The sequence below is a fragment of the Tamandua tetradactyla genome, chromosome 4 (genome assembly GCF_023851605.1).
Source record: "Tamandua tetradactyla isolate mTamTet1 chromosome 4, mTamTet1.pri, whole genome shotgun sequence".
Classification (NCBI taxonomy): Eukaryota; Metazoa; Chordata; class Mammalia; order Pilosa; family Myrmecophagidae; genus Tamandua; species Tamandua tetradactyla.
Genome location: NC_135330.1, coordinates 1796896 through 1814795, shown reverse-complemented (window position 1 = coordinate 1814795; position 17900 = coordinate 1796896). Strand labels below are relative to the sequence as shown.

At 48.9% G+C, this 17900-nt stretch overlaps 1 protein-coding gene across 2 annotated transcripts; it reads right to left on the bottom strand.

Annotated features, from left to right (window-relative positions):
* Positions 1–4444: 4444 nt before the first annotated feature.
* LOC143678680 (protein S100-A15A-like) lies at positions 4445–7594 on the bottom strand. Of its 2 annotated transcripts, none has more exons than XM_077155650.1 (3): positions 7431–7594; positions 6129–6353; positions 4445–4703 (listed from the first exon to the last, which is right to left on the bottom strand). In XM_077155650.1, exons 2-3 carry the CDS (start codon positions 6276–6278, stop codon positions 4527–4529), a joined length of 327 nt encoding a protein of 108 aa, XP_077011765.1. In that variant the 5' UTR covers positions 6279–6353; positions 7431–7594; the 3' UTR covers positions 4445–4526. The 2 variants fall into 2 exon arrangements, with proteins under 2 accessions (XP_077011765.1, XP_077011766.1); XM_077155651.1 differs by lacking the exon at positions 7431–7594 and adding an exon at positions 6969–7009.
* Between the last annotated feature and the right edge of the window lie 10306 nt (positions 7595–17900).

The following is a 17900-nucleotide window of genomic DNA, read 5'->3' as shown; positions in this document are numbered from 1 at the left end:
GCAATCGCTGCTCTGCTCGGAATGAGGATTTGTAGCAGGGTGTGTGGGGAGGAAGAGTGGGGAGGAGGAAGGTGTTTGCCCAGCAGGAGAAACCAGGAAGAAAGCTTGGCGAGCGCCCCTTTCCTGGGCTGCTAGCTTCCGCCTCTTGGTCCAGCCAGGTGTCCCCTCTGCCGTTGCCGCGGCCAGCCCCATGCCTCTGCGGTCTGTCCTTGCAGCTCTGAAATGGAAATCAGATGCAATCTTTTGAGTCTGTGCATATGAGCACGCTCCTCCACTGCTCTCATCAGATTTTCAAGAAAGCCCAAAGAGCACCCCAAAACAGTCAAGAGCGCTGCTCCTAGGTGCTGATTTTTAGTAAAGAAAGATGGCTGTCACGATGACCGATGTTGTTTCAGGCGGTGTTTGGACTCCTTGGGGGGGGTTGTTGCTCACGCTAAGGGCTACTTCAGTTCCTCCAGCTGCCCTCGTCCCTTGGAAGCCCCTGCTGTGTGAAGCTGGGGTGCAGTGAGCCAGGCAGGCGGAGGCTGGCCCAGGGCCCCCTCCCTGGCCCAAGCACGAGGCTGTGCGCAGACAGCAGGGGGCCTTCATCTCCCACTGCGCAGAAGAAAGGACCCCAACTCTGTGGTGGGGGTGGAGCTTTGGAGGAGCATGCAGACTTCACGCCCAAGAGAAGCAGGGAGCAGCGCACCCAGGCTGCATGCAGGCAGCTGAGGCCCCGAGGGGTGACGCAGTTCCCCGGAGCTCCCCAGAGACGTGTCAGAGCCAGAGCCGGGTCCCAGAGCATCGGAACCCACAGCATGAGCCAGCAGTAATGAGACTCTGCTGGGAAAATTCCTCTCTCTTCCCTTCCCTCAAATCGCCAACGAGAGTTTACACTGTGCTACCCCAAGGCCCAGGCCATCACCCCTTCTTCGGGGAGGTAGGCAGGATTAGCCCTGTGCACTTCCTTACCCAGCTCACTCTGTAGCTGTGTGACCTTGGGCAAATTGCTAACCCTCTCTGTGCCTTGTGACCTTCATTAAATGAAGATTAAAAATAGAATCTGCCTTAGAGTGCTATTATGAGGATTAATAATGGATGAAGAATATTTATGTTTCATAGACTTTCCTTAACATGTGTTACACTTTGACAAGTTGACACAAACATTGATGATGTGACTAAAGCAGTGCATATGGTAAGCCCTGTGTGAGTGTATTCCATGATTCCGGCCCTGAAAACGTGCCTCACTCCTCCCCAACTGGACACGAGCCCCCCAGGGACCCAGAGTGTGGTCGTCATTCTCCTCCTCCCCAGGACCCACACAGAGCCTGGCGTGCACAGCAGCAACTGCCTCGACACAACACGTGGCAGTTAACACTCACAGAGCCTCCACACGTGCCAGCGACTAAGCTCTCTGTGTGCCTCGGTTAGTTCAGGTCTCATGACAATGCTATAAGGTATCTGCCACTCTCACGTCCATTTACAGGTGAAGAAACTGAGGCCCAGAGAGACCTGCGACACGGGTGCACTGAGCAATCAAGTGACTTCCATGTTGCTACATAACCTGCCTCCGGGCCTAGCCTGGTGACGCCTCCCCAATCCTTCCTAACCCAGCTCGGCCACCGTCTGCCCCCTGTCCAGCCCGGACTCTCCCTCCCTACCCCTGACTGCAGAGGTCATTGATTCCTCTCGCTGACCCACGCCCCGTCACAGCATTTGCCCTGCTGCTTTGTGATTCACCTGTTTATTATCTCTCTCTTACCTTGGTCTGGGAGCCCCTTTACAACAGAAACCATACTTTCCTTTACTCCTCTAGTGCCTGGTACATAGTAGGTGCTCAACTAATACTTATTGAGGAGGTAAGTGAACGTTTGACCTACCCCTTTTTCACATCCAGTCCCCCTTAAGGCTGGGATATAAATCTGTCAGCCAAATGTCCTCTAGCATCCTTGGTGAGAGGTCGTTCAACGTCTGCTGAACATCTTCAGTGATGAGAAAATAGAGCTGGTTCTGATGTATAATATGACAAGTTTCCAACCGCAGATTGAACACCTGGTATGCACCAGGTGAGGTCCTCAGGTGAGGACACTGAGGCTTAGGTCTTCCCTATAGGCGTGTGTGCCCGAAAGCATGCATTAAAGCAAGCTGGGTGCCTTTTCTGGGGAGCTCTTTAGGATGTTTATGTACATGCCTGGAATCCAGCTCGTGCTGGACGCTCTTGCCGGGGCAGACGAAATTGATGGAGATGGTGCTCCCCAGACTCCTGACCCTTCAGGAGATGCTTTCCTTGAGCCTGTTTCCCTGAGACGTGTCCTAGTGGAAGCAGCTTTCTTCTTCCAGAGAGTGGGGAACATTGGCCCCCAGGTACAGCAAGGAAGACATGGAGCTGACCTCCAGTGGGACAGGTAGACCGAGAGATCACGAAATGTCACACATCCTTCCCCAACCCCAACCCTGAGAGATGATCCCCCTGGACCGACACCATGGGGGCTTCAGGGAGAGCAGGAGCCAGGCTGAGCTGGCCTCTCAGAAGGGGGTCAGGGGTTGGGTAAACACTTGGAGGAAAAGCAGAGCCTGTAAATACACTGACGGGTGTGGGGCAACCTGGGGAAGCCGGAACCGGGGCGTGTGAACAGGAAACAGCTCAATTCCCGGGTGCATGTCCTAATTGCCCCGGCCAAGCCCGTCCCCAAGGCTGAGGGACTGAGCGGCAGAGCTGGTGCAGAAACCCAGCAAGGGTCAAGGGGGGCGAGGCGCGTTCAGGGTGGGCAGCCCTTGCTGCCCGCAGGGCTGCACATGTTCGGGTGAGACCAGCAGGACGCATTCCGCAGATGGGGCAGGCTCCCCTGGGCCTGTCATCGTCCTCCTGTCTCGGGACGCACTGAACATTCTCTGCTCCCGCAGGGGCAACCACAGACCTGGAGTGGGAGCTGCGGCAGGAGGGACGAGGCTTGGCCTGCCTGGGGAGGGACAAGGGGTAGCAGAGGGGCCGGCCCTGGTGGGTTAGCAAGTGTGGCTGTGGAGCCGATGGCGGGGTCGGCCCAGAGAGCCCAGTCAGAGCTCGACCGACCGGACACCGGCGGCACAGCGTCCAGGGCGGTGCACGCCGCGTTCGGCTCACAGGCCTGGTTTGGTCTGTGCCCACTTAAGCACCCACTCCGTTCATTTGCACAGTAAGCAACACAATTGAGCGCTCATCATATTTATATATTTTTTAATTTAGCACAGTCAACCCAGGATGCTGGTGTCCGGATCCCAGCCATTCCAGAGGCAGAGGAGCCCTGCCCAGAGGGTCCACACCCCACACCTGGGCTCCCGAGAGAGAGAGAGAAGCAACAACGCAGAGATGGGGCAAGGGCAGGTCCGGGGAGGGAGAAGTCAGGGAGCACGGAGGACTTGGCCTGTGAGTCAGGAGCCGGAGTGATGGCCGCATGCATCACCATGTTTTATTAGAAAGCCAGACCCACCCTTTTCTTCTCCAGGAAGACTTCCCTGACTGCCCGGTGTCTGCCGGTTCCACTAGCTGTGTGCACCCGCCCTGCCCCTTGGCACATGTCTTCTCTCCTGCCAGCCTGGATGACCCGCGTCTGCCCCGGGCTCACCTTTGACTCAGCAAACGCGCTGTCCTCCTGCGAAGGCCAGGCCCCCCCACCCATGCCAGTCCCGGGCAGGTCCTGGCAGCACCCTCCCCTCAGTCACCTGGATTGCTCCGCCCCCCCCCCCCCCGCCTGTCCCGAGGTCTGGGAAGAGTGTCTCGCTTCCTCCGTGTCCCCTCCCTCCCTTCCACGCCGCCAGCCGCGGACCTGGTCCAGCCCTCATGGCCTCCCGCCCCGGCCGCTGTGCAGAGCCCCCCAAGCCGAGCCACCCTCCTTGGTCCGTCTCATTCAGACGGTCACCCAGGGCCCCGTGACCGAGAGGGTGAGGCCCAAAGGAGGCCAGCGCTCGAAGCCTTCCAGGCGCTGGTCCCAACCCTCCCTCCCAAACGTATTCTGCCCTGTCCTTCCCTGTGGGCACCAACTTTTAATCCCACTGGGTGGTGCCCCCAGGAAACTCCGTTTGGTTTTCTACTTTCTACTTGAAACGCGCCACCACCTCCCGGCCCAGGCCCGGCTGCTCCACCCTTTGCACAATGAACGGTTGACGCTCCTCTTTGGGGCAGGAAGACCCTCAATTACGGGACCCTGTGCCGCGCCGTGTCCTCATGGCACCTGCTCTAGCCTCTGTGTGGAGGAACGGACGAATGAAAACATCACCAGTGCCCTCTGGCCGTGCCATCTCCCAAGAGAAGAGACGCCTCCCTCGCTGACCAAGCACTAAAGGCAGGAGCCGTGACTCCCCTTGGACAGGGGCTCCATGGGGGCAGAGGTTGTGTCTCCCCCCAGAGGGGTGTCCCCAGGCAAGGGACAAAACCACCTTCTTCTGGACCATAGGACACGCCCAGAACCAGCAGTGACCACTCCCCCAATGTGCAGAGCTCGCTTTATTCCCTCCCGCCCTGGCACACGCGGGACCCCAGCTGCCCAAGGCCAGGGCGCCCCTGTCCCCCACTAGTAGAGGCCGTGCTGGGCGCAGTAGTGGGCGCAGAGTTGCCGGTGGTACTGCGCGTGGTAGGCCTTCACCAGCTTGCCCAGGACGTACAGGAACTCCTCGAAGCAGATCTGGTTGTCCTTGTTTTTGTCCGCTGCCCGGAACAGCTCCGAGACGTAGTACGGCTCCTTCCGACCCTGAGGAAGGGGCAGAGGTCAGCCCACCCAGGCACAGGCCGGCCCACGGCGCTCTCCACCTACAGGAGCTGACTGCCACATGGCCCCTGCTGCAAAGGGCTTGAACTGCCCCCTCAGTAGTGACCAAGCATCACATTTTGCAAAGTAGGCTCAAGAGACGGGGATGTGGCGGGCGCCTCAGCTCACAGGCCCTGGGCTGCACGGATGTGGCAGAGGCCGGACCCTGGCGGGTCCGTGTGGCAAGCCCAGGGGAGGCCACGTGAAGCATGCAGGGAAGGAAGCTGTTACACCTGGAAGCAGCTGGGGGGCCAGGATGAGCACCCCCTCCCCAGGAAAAGTCTTGCCCCTCTCCTTCTCCTCCCCACTGCCACCATCTACTTGTCAAATAACCTTCCTTCTCTGGGGGCCTCTTGCTTTGGGCAGGCTCCGCGCCCCGCGTCCCGACCTCTGCCCACCTCCCCCAGGCATCCTGTCTGCCCAGCCAGGCCCCAGGAGAGGCGATGCTGTGAGCCCCGGGTGGCGTGGCAGGACCCACACAGCCTAACCCCATGGGCTGATTGGCCCTGGAAAGCAAAAAGTTCCCCTGGAAGCAGAGGATGAAGCACCGTCACCCCCCACCCTCACCCCCTTCTCTCTACAAGCCTGATCTGTACACAAGAAACTGAGGGCAGGACTGTCTCCGATGTTTCCCAAAACCAGGCAGGAGGAGCTGGGAAGTAACCAAAGCAGGCCCTTCTCCTGGAATATAACGACCATGGGGTCAGGGGATGGACCCAGCATGCCCTGGAGATGACTCTGTCCGCGGGCCCCCGGGGCATGGGGCAGAGGGCAGAGGGCAGCAGCCACAGACAGCACCCCTGCCAGCCTGGCTTGGTGACGCGGGCGCATGCGGGCCTGAGGAGGCTGCCCGCACCTGGGTTCAGGGCTGGTCTGCAAAGCGGTGTCAGCCCTGGGGGCAAGAGGCTGGAGAGAAAGGCACCGCGCCCAGTCCCCAGGCCCATGAGGCAGAGGGCAGCTGCTCCCCTCGGGCCCCCAGGCCGGGGGGCAGACCCCAGAGCAGGGGCTCAAAGGGCTTGGTGAGACAGGAGCCGAGTTCGGGGCAGGGTCACAGATCGGATGGGCCCGTGGGATACAGGACAGGCTGAAGAATAAGTAGGTTTGGGGTTGGGGTTGAGCTTCTAGGACTCGCTGTGCCTCGACTGGAGTAGGGCGAGGCAGAGAGGGGGGCACAGGGGTAAAGCTGGGCCAGCACCGTCCTTTCCTCTGGCTGCAGATCCTGCCCTCCCTCGCCCTCCCCCAGCTGAAAACTCTCACGGGAGGCCGTGCCCTGTACCTAACAACCGCCTACTTCCGGCCCTAAGAGCGGCCCCGCACCTGCCTCCAGCTCCCCTTTCCTCTCACGCCCTGTCCCGAGACCCCACGCACCAAGTGCTCCATAAAGCAGGGCACGTTGTCCAGGAGAAGGGCCCTCAGCTCCTCCAGGGTCAGGGTCTCCACGTCCCCTTCGCGGGCGGCATACTGGTGGTAGCAGTGGATGATTCGGAAGAGAGACGCCTCCACCGGAGTGTCAGTCATGGCGCCTGGGCCCCGGCCGGGGTGGGAGGCAGGTCTGCGGATGTGGGGGTGGAGCAGCTGCGGACAGTGGAGAATCTGGGGGGAGCAACACCTCATCTGGAGTAACCCACCACAGGACGGACACCTCCTCCGAGGATCTCCTACCCACGCTCCTGCACCCTGTCTCCAGTCTCTTCCTGCATTCTGCCTGTTCTTGGCAAACTTGACTGAAAGGCCCACGAGGCTTTCCTCTAAGTCTCAGGCAGGGCTCTGTCTCTTCCTGATATTGGCGGCTGCCTGGGGACAGGAGCTGGGTCCCCCTTCTCTCAGGAGGAAGTCAGAAGTCAAGAATGAGGAGAAACTAAAGGCTTTTCAAAGCCACATCGAAGTTGTTTCCAACATCTGTAAACCCCTTGAGAAGAGAGGGTGTACTCCCAAAGGCTATTTTCTATCACAAATGGAACATGAAAACAATTATATTACTCAGAAACTCCAGCCTTGGAGTCGTTGTTGTCATTTATTTTCTCAACTGACTGCACAGACAACACAAGGAACCCCGTCTTTTCTCCCCCCATTGCCACTGCCTGACCCTCTCTGGCCCTGGTTTCAACATCCATAAATGGAGTCTATATGGCCACGGGCTCCCTTCAGCCCAAGGGCTGCCTGGCCCCCTGAGAACCTCTGTGCATGCTCCCCACTTCCAGGGGAGACCTCTGTTTTCACGAGGTAAGATCGTCCTGTCCAGTCAGCAAGCTTCCCTGGGTTCTGCGCCAATTAGCACCGCAGCAACCAGTTCTTCTATCCCAGATGAGGCCTGCCAGGCACTGGGCCAAGAGCTCTGTGTCCATTACCCCATTTAGTATCCGCAGTGGCCTTTGAAGGGAGGCACCACTCTCCATCCCCACTCCTAAGGAGGAAAATAAAGCCTAGAGAATGTAGGTAAATTTCCCAGCATCACACAGCTGAGCTACCTGGAACTAGATTCAAACTAGTCTTGGAGAAATAACCCAAAGATACGCTTTTAACTCAGGGCCACGGTTCTGCTGTGAGGACACCCGTCCATGTTGCCCGCATTCCCCACAGTGGTTAAACTGGCCGTCTCTGCTTTCTTGAACAGCACAGATCCAACGAGCCCCACCCTGGCCCCCAGGACTTCCCAGGGAGAGCACTCACCTGTGGCGGCTGGGCCCGTTGGAGCTGGGGTTTATGCCGGGGAGTGCTCAGTGCTGGTGCGCAGGGGCCCCCCAACAGTCCTATGTCCAGCCCACGCTGTGTCTCCAGTTATGAGACCCAAGGTGGCGACTCTCACGGGTCCTTCAGCAGCAGGACTGAGCCTTAATTGCATTCCTGAGATGACATCACATGACACTTGCTTCCTAGGATTAGCTAAACCAGTTTTGGTGACCTACCTTCCCTCCAAGCCTGATCTGAGGCATCTAAGAATCACAAAAGGTCCTATTAGCCATTTCTACCTTAGATCATATCCTCCCAGCTTCAGCGCTTGGCTGGAGTCATGTAATTTAATTCAATACATCTTTCTTAGATGCTCTCCCTCAATTACTGGGCTCCAAAAACCCACAGTTAGGAGGCACATTCATGCATTCACTCAACAAATATTTCCCAAGCACCTCCACTATGCTTACCCTCTTCTAGGTAACAGGAGTGAGACTCGGGGCAGCTCAGGGGGTGGGGCCGAGTGGACGGGCCAGAGAGGCAGGCCACATCACCAAGCTCTGTGGGCAGCTCAGCCTCGGGGCACAGACAGAACCTCAGGTCGCCCAGGAAGAAAGACCTTCTGCCCGGAGAGTTGAGGAAGATTTCCTAAGGGAGGTGATATTTGAGTTGACTTGAAGAAGGGCTGTGGGCTGCAAGGAGGAGCCTGGCGGACCAGGCACTTGAGGCAGAAACAGCAGCACAGGCAAAGGCTAGGGGTGTGAGAGAGGATGGCTGACCAGGAGATGGGGTCCACAGAAGCTGGAGGGGGTCGATGGAGACGAACGGTGAAGAGCTCTGAGTGCCAAACTAGAGAGGCAACTTCATTCTGTGCATGGAGAGGACTTAACAGAGGACTTTTACATGGGCTGGGGGCAGGGGGCAGGGCAGCACAAAGTGGCGGGAGCAGCTTTGTTCGATAGGAAATAACCGACTGCCATGTGTAAGAGGTCCTATTCTAAGAGAACCCAGACACCTCGGCCTGGTCTCCCTCCAGGGGCCCCTGGGCCTCGAGTGCAGGTGGAGCCCCTGCCTCACCTCGGCCTCCCACAGCCTCCTCAGCCTCCCCTTCCACCCACCCCGCCCCACCCAGCATCTCTTCTGGAGAGGGTCCCACAGGTGGGGAGGGTCCCACAGGTAGTGAGGGAGCCTCTCTCAAGGGGGCACCAAAGTGCCGTGCCTGGGACTGCCGTGCCTGGGGCTGCCGTGCCTGGGGCTGCTGTGCCTGAAGACTTGGGAAAAACAGGGACACAACTGAGGCGTAGGAGCCAAAGGGTTAAAACAAGACCTGCAGAATTTGTTGGGAGCAGCTGGCATTAGGGTGGCCACAGGAATTTGAAGAGGTTGTTGTCTGCTCTGTTTGGAACAGCCTGGGAGGAACAGAATGTTGGTTTACCCCCAAATGGTTACTCTAAGTATGAAGAAAGTTAAGTACTTTGTCTCCTCAGGAGAAGCAGGCATCCTTTCATTACCCTGCAGTATATAAGCAGGAGCTCGTGCAGAATCAAGTTGTCTGTTGTGTGTTAAAGTTAAGCTTCAGACCCCCTGATCCCATCTGTCTCTTTCTTTCTTTCAGTCTCTTTCTTTCTTTCTCATCATTCCTTAATATCCTTTGAGCTCCATCTCATAGGAAGCAACATCTGGCGCCCAACGTGGGGCTCGAAGAAGATAAAGAAGGCTCCAAAACAATATTACGGAACCAAGGAAAAGTCTCCATTAGAGGGACGCGTGTCCAGCCGATAGAAGAGGACTCGAGTCATATTGGGCAGTAAGTGTTTTCCTTGGAGCATCAGCGTTAACAGGTAATCACAATAGGCGGCTGGAGGAGCATGTATGTATGTGTGTTTGTATGTTTATGTGCTGAAAACATTGTCAGAGTGCCATTACAAAAGCAAGGTTCTGATAAAGTTTAAGAGTTATTTGTATTTTAAAGAAAGCGACTTTGTGGATGAAACAGAGAAGAGCCTTAAGCAGACTCCCCATAGTGAGATGGGAGACATTGAGGGAGAAGGAGTGAAGAAAGTTCTGAGCTGAAAACATTTTTCCATAACAATACAGTGAGGCTGCATGGGGCAATAGCAGAAGGGAGTTTAGAAAAAATAAAGAAACTAGGTTCTTGTTGTTAGGAAGAAAATAGTAAAGGGAAATAACGTTTTCTTGGTCTCTAAGCCTGTTCTAATGAAAAGATATAAAAAAATTTTCTAGATAGTCAGTGTAAAAAGCAAAGAGCCCGTGTTTTATCAAAGTAACTTCTGTTAACTTTTATCATGTCATTTCTGTATAAAAAATACCTATTTTCTCCTCGGTATCATTATACTGGCAAAAAACTTTCTTTTCTTGCCCCAAACCAGGTGGCTTAATCTATTAATCTAAGGACTATTGCTGTAAATTAATCTTATTGGCCAAATAATATTCAAATCATATAAATACCTTAATTCCTTTAAGCCAAAATATCTTAATGCTTTGTCCAGTGTTTGTATAAACCACATATGTATAAGCTAAATTTATCCCAAAATAACCATGGCTTATGTTGGGAGCAGATCAGATTTGAGGGCTGAATGCAAGAAAAAATTTGCTTGTGGAGTCTGTTTTGTTCACCTGATGTTGCCATTACATGCAACTGGTGTTGCTCTCGCATGTCGTTGGTAAGACACAGTTACAATGTGCACTCTGGCTGGGAGGACTGGCTATCCCCCCAGAGGACGTGTACTTTAATAAAGATATCTAGGTCCCAGGAAGCTGCTCTTGGTCGCTAGCCAGTTCCCAGAGGACCCAACTGGGCCCGGTCATGTAAGCAAACTGGAATTTGGCCACTATTGTGGGAAAATATCATAAAAACTGCATGCAATTAATTTAAAATCACCAAAAATGGACAGCCAATTATAAAGAATCCACATTCCTGCATTTCTTTTCAATCATTTTTTTAAAATTCATTTAAAAAAACCTGGTCATTTACTATGGGTACCCGTCAGTATTGACACTCTGCTTTCATTTTTGCTACTTCTCACTTTAGGGATTCCTAATTATTTTATAGAATTTGTTTGACATTTTACAAGGAGATTCTGATTTATTGAGCAAAGGCAGTTAACAGCTGCGGCTGAACAAGAATTACAATTAACTGAACACAACGCATTCAAGAAGGACAGTTTGTTCAAATAGATCTAGAAAAGCCTGTTGATTTTATTATTTTCTTTACCTTACAATCTCCCACAGACCTATTTTGGCAAAAGCCAGGCATGGTAAAGGTGTGGGGTAGGGGATTTGCACTTGTCATTGCAGGTGACGGAACCTTGGTTTGAAAACCCAGACATGTCGACCCGGACGAAAATAACTAAATGGGTAATGTGTATTATAGGACATATAACTTTAATTGCTGAAGGACAGGAACATAATTATACTTACTGGGTTTATATTCCTAACCCACCTCTGCTGCAGGCCCTAACATGGGCAGATCTAACTTTACCAAAATATCTGAATACAAGTTTAGGATTCCCAGGTCCAGTAGATTCAAGACTTCCAAAACTACTTAAAGAAGAAGAAAAATGGTATCAAATTTAACTCTTCCATTTTTAGAAAGACCCATATGCATAACTCTATGGAATCAAATGATACTTGCCTATTAGATGGGAAAGAAAGTTGGAATGGATGGCAATTACAGCATATGGACTGAGCAGTTATCATAATTAATGATCTTATGGAACTGTAAGAGGTGCAGCCCCTGTGGGGTCAAAGATAACTGAGACTATATGGACAGGCAAGCTAAATCAAAGTTTATTACATAGAGGATGATTCGTGTTAAATTTTTGGGGTGATAAATACATTATTCAGAGAAATTTATGAAAAATTTTCCTAGGACTGGGACCAATTTTTGTAGCAAATTCTAGTAACTATAACTTCCCTTTAAATAGCAACCATAAACACTATATGCATATAAGAAATCAAACTTTTTTCATATTTTATTCAATTTTAATATGGTTTCCATTATTAACTTTTAAAAGAAAATGATTTCCAGTTTACAAAACAATGCACTGACCAAGAAATCAAACTTTTAATTGTGATAATTATTTTCTTTTCACTTGTCTCCACACATTTATGTTGCAGGAAAATGAGATGATTATAGCAGCAAGGAGAAGAAGAGGTATTTGACTGCCAGTGCAGATGTCAAGATCCTGGCAATCCTCTCCAGAAACACAAACCTGATCCATTTGGCAAAAGACTATCTGAAAAGGACTAAAAGACTAATTGGACTCTTTATTACAGCTGTCATTGGGATCACTGGAATTATCACAGTGGCTGCAGTCGCTGGAACTTCATTGTTAAGTTTGGGGTTGTTTATACTTTTTCTCTTCCGCCTCAGCTGTGTTAAACAACAAATAATCAAAGTCAGAGAGCTTGACTGGTAGCCAATGATGGGTAAGACTCCTTCAGAGTTTAAGGGCAACCTAAGACAGGCACAGTCACCTCGGCTAATAAAATAAAAAGGGGGAAATGTAAGAGCCAAGGGTTAAAACAAGACCTGCAGAATTTGTTGGGAGCAGCTGGTGTGTCCCTGGGTGGGCAAGAAACTGAGGAAGTTGTTACCTGCTTTGTTTGGAAAAGTCTGGGAGGAACAGAATGCTTGTTTACCCCCAAATGGTTACGTTAAGTATGAAGAAAGTTAAGTACTTTGTTTCCTCAGGAAAAGCAGGCATGCTTTTTGTTACCCTGCAAATATATAAGCAGGAGCTGGTTCAGAATAAAGTTGTCTGTTGTCTGTTCAAGTCAAGCTTCAGACCCCCTGATCCCGTCCATCTCTTCTTTCTTTCAGTCTCTTTCTTTCTTTCCTATCATTCCTTACTATCCTAAGAGCTCCGTTTCATAGGAAGCCGCACTGAGGCAAACCCTTTCCCAGCTGTCCAGTGAGCCTTCCTAACATGATTTCCTCAGCACGCGGGTGGCTCATCAACACTCCTGGGTGTTTCTAAAACTAAAACCATGGCCCAAATTTCTAAAAAGGAAAACAATTTAGCAATGCCAAGCTAGTCCTAGAGACATGTACTGAGTACCTTCAGCTCAGCCATCACTCCCCTGGGAGTTTGTCTGAAGAGAGTAACTAAGCACATGCAAAGCAACAGTCAAGAAAATGTTCACCACTGCAACACACATAACCAACAAAATAAATATTTAAAAAAATACAAAACCTTAAAGCCATGTAATTTGTTAAGTTGGTATGTATATCAATAAACTCATCCTTGGGCAATTGCTGGGTAACAATTTATTGCTCATGAGAAACTCCATTTCCTGACCTGTGGCCTTAGGGAAAGGGTCAGGTTACAGCCTACTTCATCCTGCCTTTTGTTCAACGCAGGAGGAAATCAAAGCCCATGCACCATCTCCTTCACAGCCACGCTTTTACACCCTTTTCACTTCATGCTGTGCTGCAGACATCTCCCATCCTAAGTCAATGCTAGGCTGATTTTTTAATGCAATTTTATTGAGATGTATTCACACACCATCTGAAGTACACAATGGCTCACAGCATCATCACAGAGCTGTGCCCACATCAGTATGATCAATTTTAGAACATTTTCGTTACTCCAGAAAAGAAAGAAAAAACCCAAACCCTCTCATACCTCTTATCCCCCCTCCCTATTACTGACCCACAGTGTTTGTGCAGTGCATTTGTGATGTTGAAGGAATATGAAGACATCGCTGCTAGCTATGGTCCACGGTCTGTGACCCGTACATTTTCCCCCATACACCTTAGACTACCAACTCCTCGGAGGAGTACCATGCATTTGTTCTAGCTCTTGATAGAACTTCTTAATATTTGTGTGCTTCATCGCAGTCGATGTCCACCACAAGATTCACTGTGTGATACATTTCTGTTTTAACGTCCAACGTCTAAACTTCGCTTTCCACCACATTCACACAAAGTTCAGTGCTGTTAATTATTCTCACGGTAATGTACTACCACCTCTTCTATCCAGTTACAAACGCTTAAGTTCAACCTAGTTAAACATTTTACACAGATTAAGCCACTCCCCGTTCTTTAGCCTCATCCTAAATCTGGTAACTATATTCTATATTTAATGTCTATAAGTTTAACATATTATAATTAGCTCACAGTATCCATTCATCTGTTGATGGGCTGTTGTATTGTTTCCATCTTTGGGCAATTGTGGATAATGCCACTGCGAACACCAGTACACATGGTGTATAATTCTTTCAATATGGTGTTGGATTCCATTTGCAAGTATTTTTTGAGGATATTTGCACCTATATTCATTAAAGCAATTGGTCTGAAGTTTCCTTTTCTTGTAGTATCTTTATCAGGCTTTGGTGTTAGGGTGATGTTGTCTTCATAGAATGAGTTAGGTAATGTTCCCCCTTCAGTTTTTGGAAGGGTTTTAGCAAGAATGGTATTACTTTTTTTCTCTATAGCTATACAATCATGATCAAAGTCAGGGCTACCAGATTACAGCTTAACAATTTCCAGTATTTCCTCCTCACTCTTCTAAAACACTAGAAACTAAAAGGAATTATCTAAATAATGATCAGTGGCCATAATCATGTGTTAAATCTGAATTCTTCCATTACACCTCCTCCCGCTCCTTTGATCATTCTCACAATCTTCAGGGATATCTGAGGAATGACCAGTTTAACTTCTTTGTGCTAGAAAGGGGTGTTGTGTTGGTAGGTTTTTGATGACTGGCTCAATCTCTTCACTTGTGATTGATTTGTCGAGGTCTTTTATTTCTTGTTGAGTCAGTGTAGATTGTTCATGTGTTTCTAGGAAGTTGTTAATTTCATCCTAGTCATCTAATCAGTCGGCCCACAGTTGTGTATAGTATCCCCTTACGATCTCTTTTATTTCTTCGGGGTCTGTGGTACTGCCCCAGCCCACCCTACCCCCTCATTTCTGATTTTATTTATTTGTATCTTCTCTCTCTTTGTCTTTATCATTCTAGCTAAAGGTTTGTTGATTTTTATTGCTCTTCTCAAAGAACCAACTTTTGGCTTTATTGATTCTGTTTTTTTTTTTTATTCTCCATTTCATTTATTTCTGCTCATAATCTTTGTTATTTCTTTCTTTCTACTCGCTTTGGGATTAGCTTGCTGTTCGTCATCCAGTTTCTCAGTTGTTCAGTTCGAGTGTTGGTTTCAGGTCTTTCTTTCTTTTTGATGTAGCTCTTCCGGGCAATAATACCCCTCTCAACACCGCTTTCTCTGTGTGTTCTAAGTTCTGAGAAGTTGTGTTCTTGTTTTCATTCATCTCAAGATATTTACTGATTTCTCTCGCGATTTCGTCTTTGACTCTTTAAGAGCATGTATTTAGTCTTCATATATTTGTGCAATTTCTGGTTCTCCATTTATTTTCCTTTGTTTTTGTTTATTTGTTGGTTGGTGGTTTGGTTTTTTGTTTTTGTACTTTTCTGTATGCTGTATGGCAGGGTCACATTTCATTCTATTTCCATGTATCTCGTTATTGCAGCACCAGTTGTTGAATTTTTGTTGCTTGTTTAGCCTTTGTTTGTTTTGTTTGTTTGTTTGTTTTGGAGAAGTGCATGGGCCAGGAATCAATCCTGGGTCTCCCGCATGACAGGGGAGAATCCTATCACAGAACTACCCATGTACCCCCTCTCCATTTGTTACTGATTTCCAGTCATTCCATTATGATCACTAAAAGTGTTTTGTGTTTTTCATTTCTTTAAATTTATGAAGACCTGTTTTGTGCCCCAGTTTATGATCTATCCTGGAAAATATTCAATGAACACTTGAGAAGAATCTATGTCCTGCTGTTTTGGGGTACAGTTACTTCTTGTTCATTTATTATATTGTTTAGGTTCTCTGTTTCCTTACTGGTATTCTGTTTAGAAATTCTATCTATTGAAGAGAAGGGTGTGTTGAAGTCTGCCATTATTATTGTAGACACATTTATTACTCTCTTCAGTTTTCAGGCTGATTTTTAATAAAGTGCCCAATGATCATTCGTTTGCATTTATCGAAATTTGTTTATTGACTTTGTTATTTGGTAGGTATTTAAATTATTTTCAGTTTATACATTGTACTGTCAACTCTTCCTTAATATTGGTATTTCTTCAGAATTCTGCCATGTATAAAGTCCTATTCTGGGAGCTGGGGGGAGAGAAGCACAAAAATGAATTGAACACTGTTCTGCCCTCCAGAAGCTTGCAGTCTGAAGGTAGAGTTAGACACCTCAACAAAACTTCCAAGTAGTGTACATAGAAAAGAACCACAAACTTGGAGCCAAACACAAGTCACCATGATGGCCAAGGCAGAGTTCTGGAGACACAAACATCCTAACTTCCATTCCATCACAGTCCTTGAATGCAACACCTTGTGGCATCTAAGAGTTACTGCAACAAAGGACTAGTTCTCTGTGGTTAGTTTGAGAAGAAAATACTCGCTCCCAATTGGTCCTGAAGCCCCAGGGTTTTAGGAAACTCAAGGATAAGAAAAGACCTCAAGAATATTAGACTTTTAGCTAAGCAGTCAGTGGAGATGGAGCAAGCAATTAATAAATTAAAAGAAATGTGACCAGTTGGGTACCAAAAATGATGAATCAGTTCATGCACTTAGGAAATACGTTGGGATTTTTTCTAGTTCTCAGCAGTGCATTTCCACTTTTGAATTCACAGACTTCTTTCATCTTTAGAATTAGAGCAAACTGATATCCTAGCCAAGGACCTCAGTAATGCATCTGAAACATGGGATGGGCCATGCTTGAAGGGGGTTATCGGATGGTTTAGAATCCTTAGGAGAAGTATTTGGACTTAAAGAGAAAGAAAGCACGGTATTACTGAGTGTTTTGTGTAACTTAATGTCTTCGCTATGCAGAAAATTGGAAAAGGATTGGTTCATCAAGAGTGCCTGGGCGGCTTCTGCAGGATTGGAGGCCTTTCAGAGACTGAGAAAACAACCAAACGTGTCGAATGCTTCCTCCCTGCTGTGCACTGTTCCAGGGGTTGTACATCTCTCCATTTTGGCTCGTCTTTACAAGAACTGCTGCCAAGGAACCCAAGGAATGGACAAGTTCAGCAGCGTGCTCAAGGGTCACAGATAGTAAACACTGAGGCTCACTCCAAACCCAGGAGTTCTGGCTCCACAACCTGTCTTCACCTCTACGTCACCTTGCCCCGGAACCCCAGGAGGATCTAGCTTTGGGAAAAACAGGAGAAAAGCCCTGTTGTTAGAGAAAAGGCACTCAGGTGGGAGCCGGCCTGATGGGCTCAAGGGTCTCAAAGTCCAGCTGGAATGATGTAAGTGAAGGGCAGAGTGACAGGATATAAGGTCAGAGAGGTAGGCAGAGGCCAAATCAAGGACGACTTTGCAACTCTGATGATGAAGTGAGATGAGAAGCCGCTAACAGACTGTAAGTAAGGGGTGTGTCTGTTCAGAGACTAGACGTCTCTGCCATTGTAAAGATGTTGGTTCTACCAAAAAGGATCCATAGATTCATTGCAATCCCAAGCAAAATCCTAACAGGAGTTTCTGTGAAAATTGACAAGCTACTTCTAAAAAGTACAGGGGAATGCAGGGGGTGTGAGGGTAGTTCAGTGGTAGAATTCTAGCCTACCATGGGGGAGACCCGGGTTCAATTCCCAGCCCATGCACTTCCCAAAAAAGCAAACAAAGAAACCAACAAAAACAAACAAACAAAAATCCAACAAATGGTGTTGCAAAAATGGGAAACTCACATGGAAAAAGAATGAACTATGACCCCACCATACAGCATACAAAGAAAAATAAATATGGAAATACAAAAGGTTAAGGAAGGACAGCCAAGATAACCACAAAGAACAGAGTGGAAGGACTTACAGTGCTGAAGGTTAAGGCTCCTAATAGCTACAGCAACTAAAGCAATGTGGGACTAGTTCAAAGATAGAGAAATACAACAAGGGAACTAAACAGGGCATTGAGAAAAATGCATGTGCATACAGTAAGGTTGTTCAGTGACAGAAATGGCAGCACTGATTAGGAGGAAATGGGCAAGTTTTCCAATAAATTGCATCAGATCAAATGGATATTCATATGAAAAAAAAGAATGAAACTTGACACCTACTTCTCAAGTACACGAAAATCAACTCCAAATGGATGGTAGACCTAAACGTGAAAAGAAAAGTAATACAGCTCCTATAACATAAGAAAATATATTCAAGACCTTGGGGTAGCAAAGTTTTCTTAAACATGACAAGATAAAAATAGCCCTCATCACACAGGGGTGCAGCAAGTGGCATATAGAAACCACTGGGGACATCCCTAACTCCAGAGCCCAGGTTCTTTGCCCCGCCAGGGCCTGTGGCGTCTTCCCTGTACAATGGCCCCTCCCTGCTCTCTACCTAACCAGACCCATCCTGGAGATAATCAGGTGTTGCGAACAGGATGCTTCTTCAGATGTTTGCTATCTGGCCAGTTCAGACCCCTCTT

Bases quoted from the DNA above. Each gene is read 5' to 3' on its own strand.
- LOC143678680 (XM_077155650.1), bottom strand. From the start codon at position 6,278: ATGACTGACACTCCGGTGGAGGCGTCTCTCTTCCGAATCATCCACTGC. The intron at 4,704-6,128 runs GTGCGTGGGGTC...CCCCTTCCTCAG, and splicing joins CCTGCTTTATGGAGCACTTG to GGTCGGAAGGAGCCGTACTA.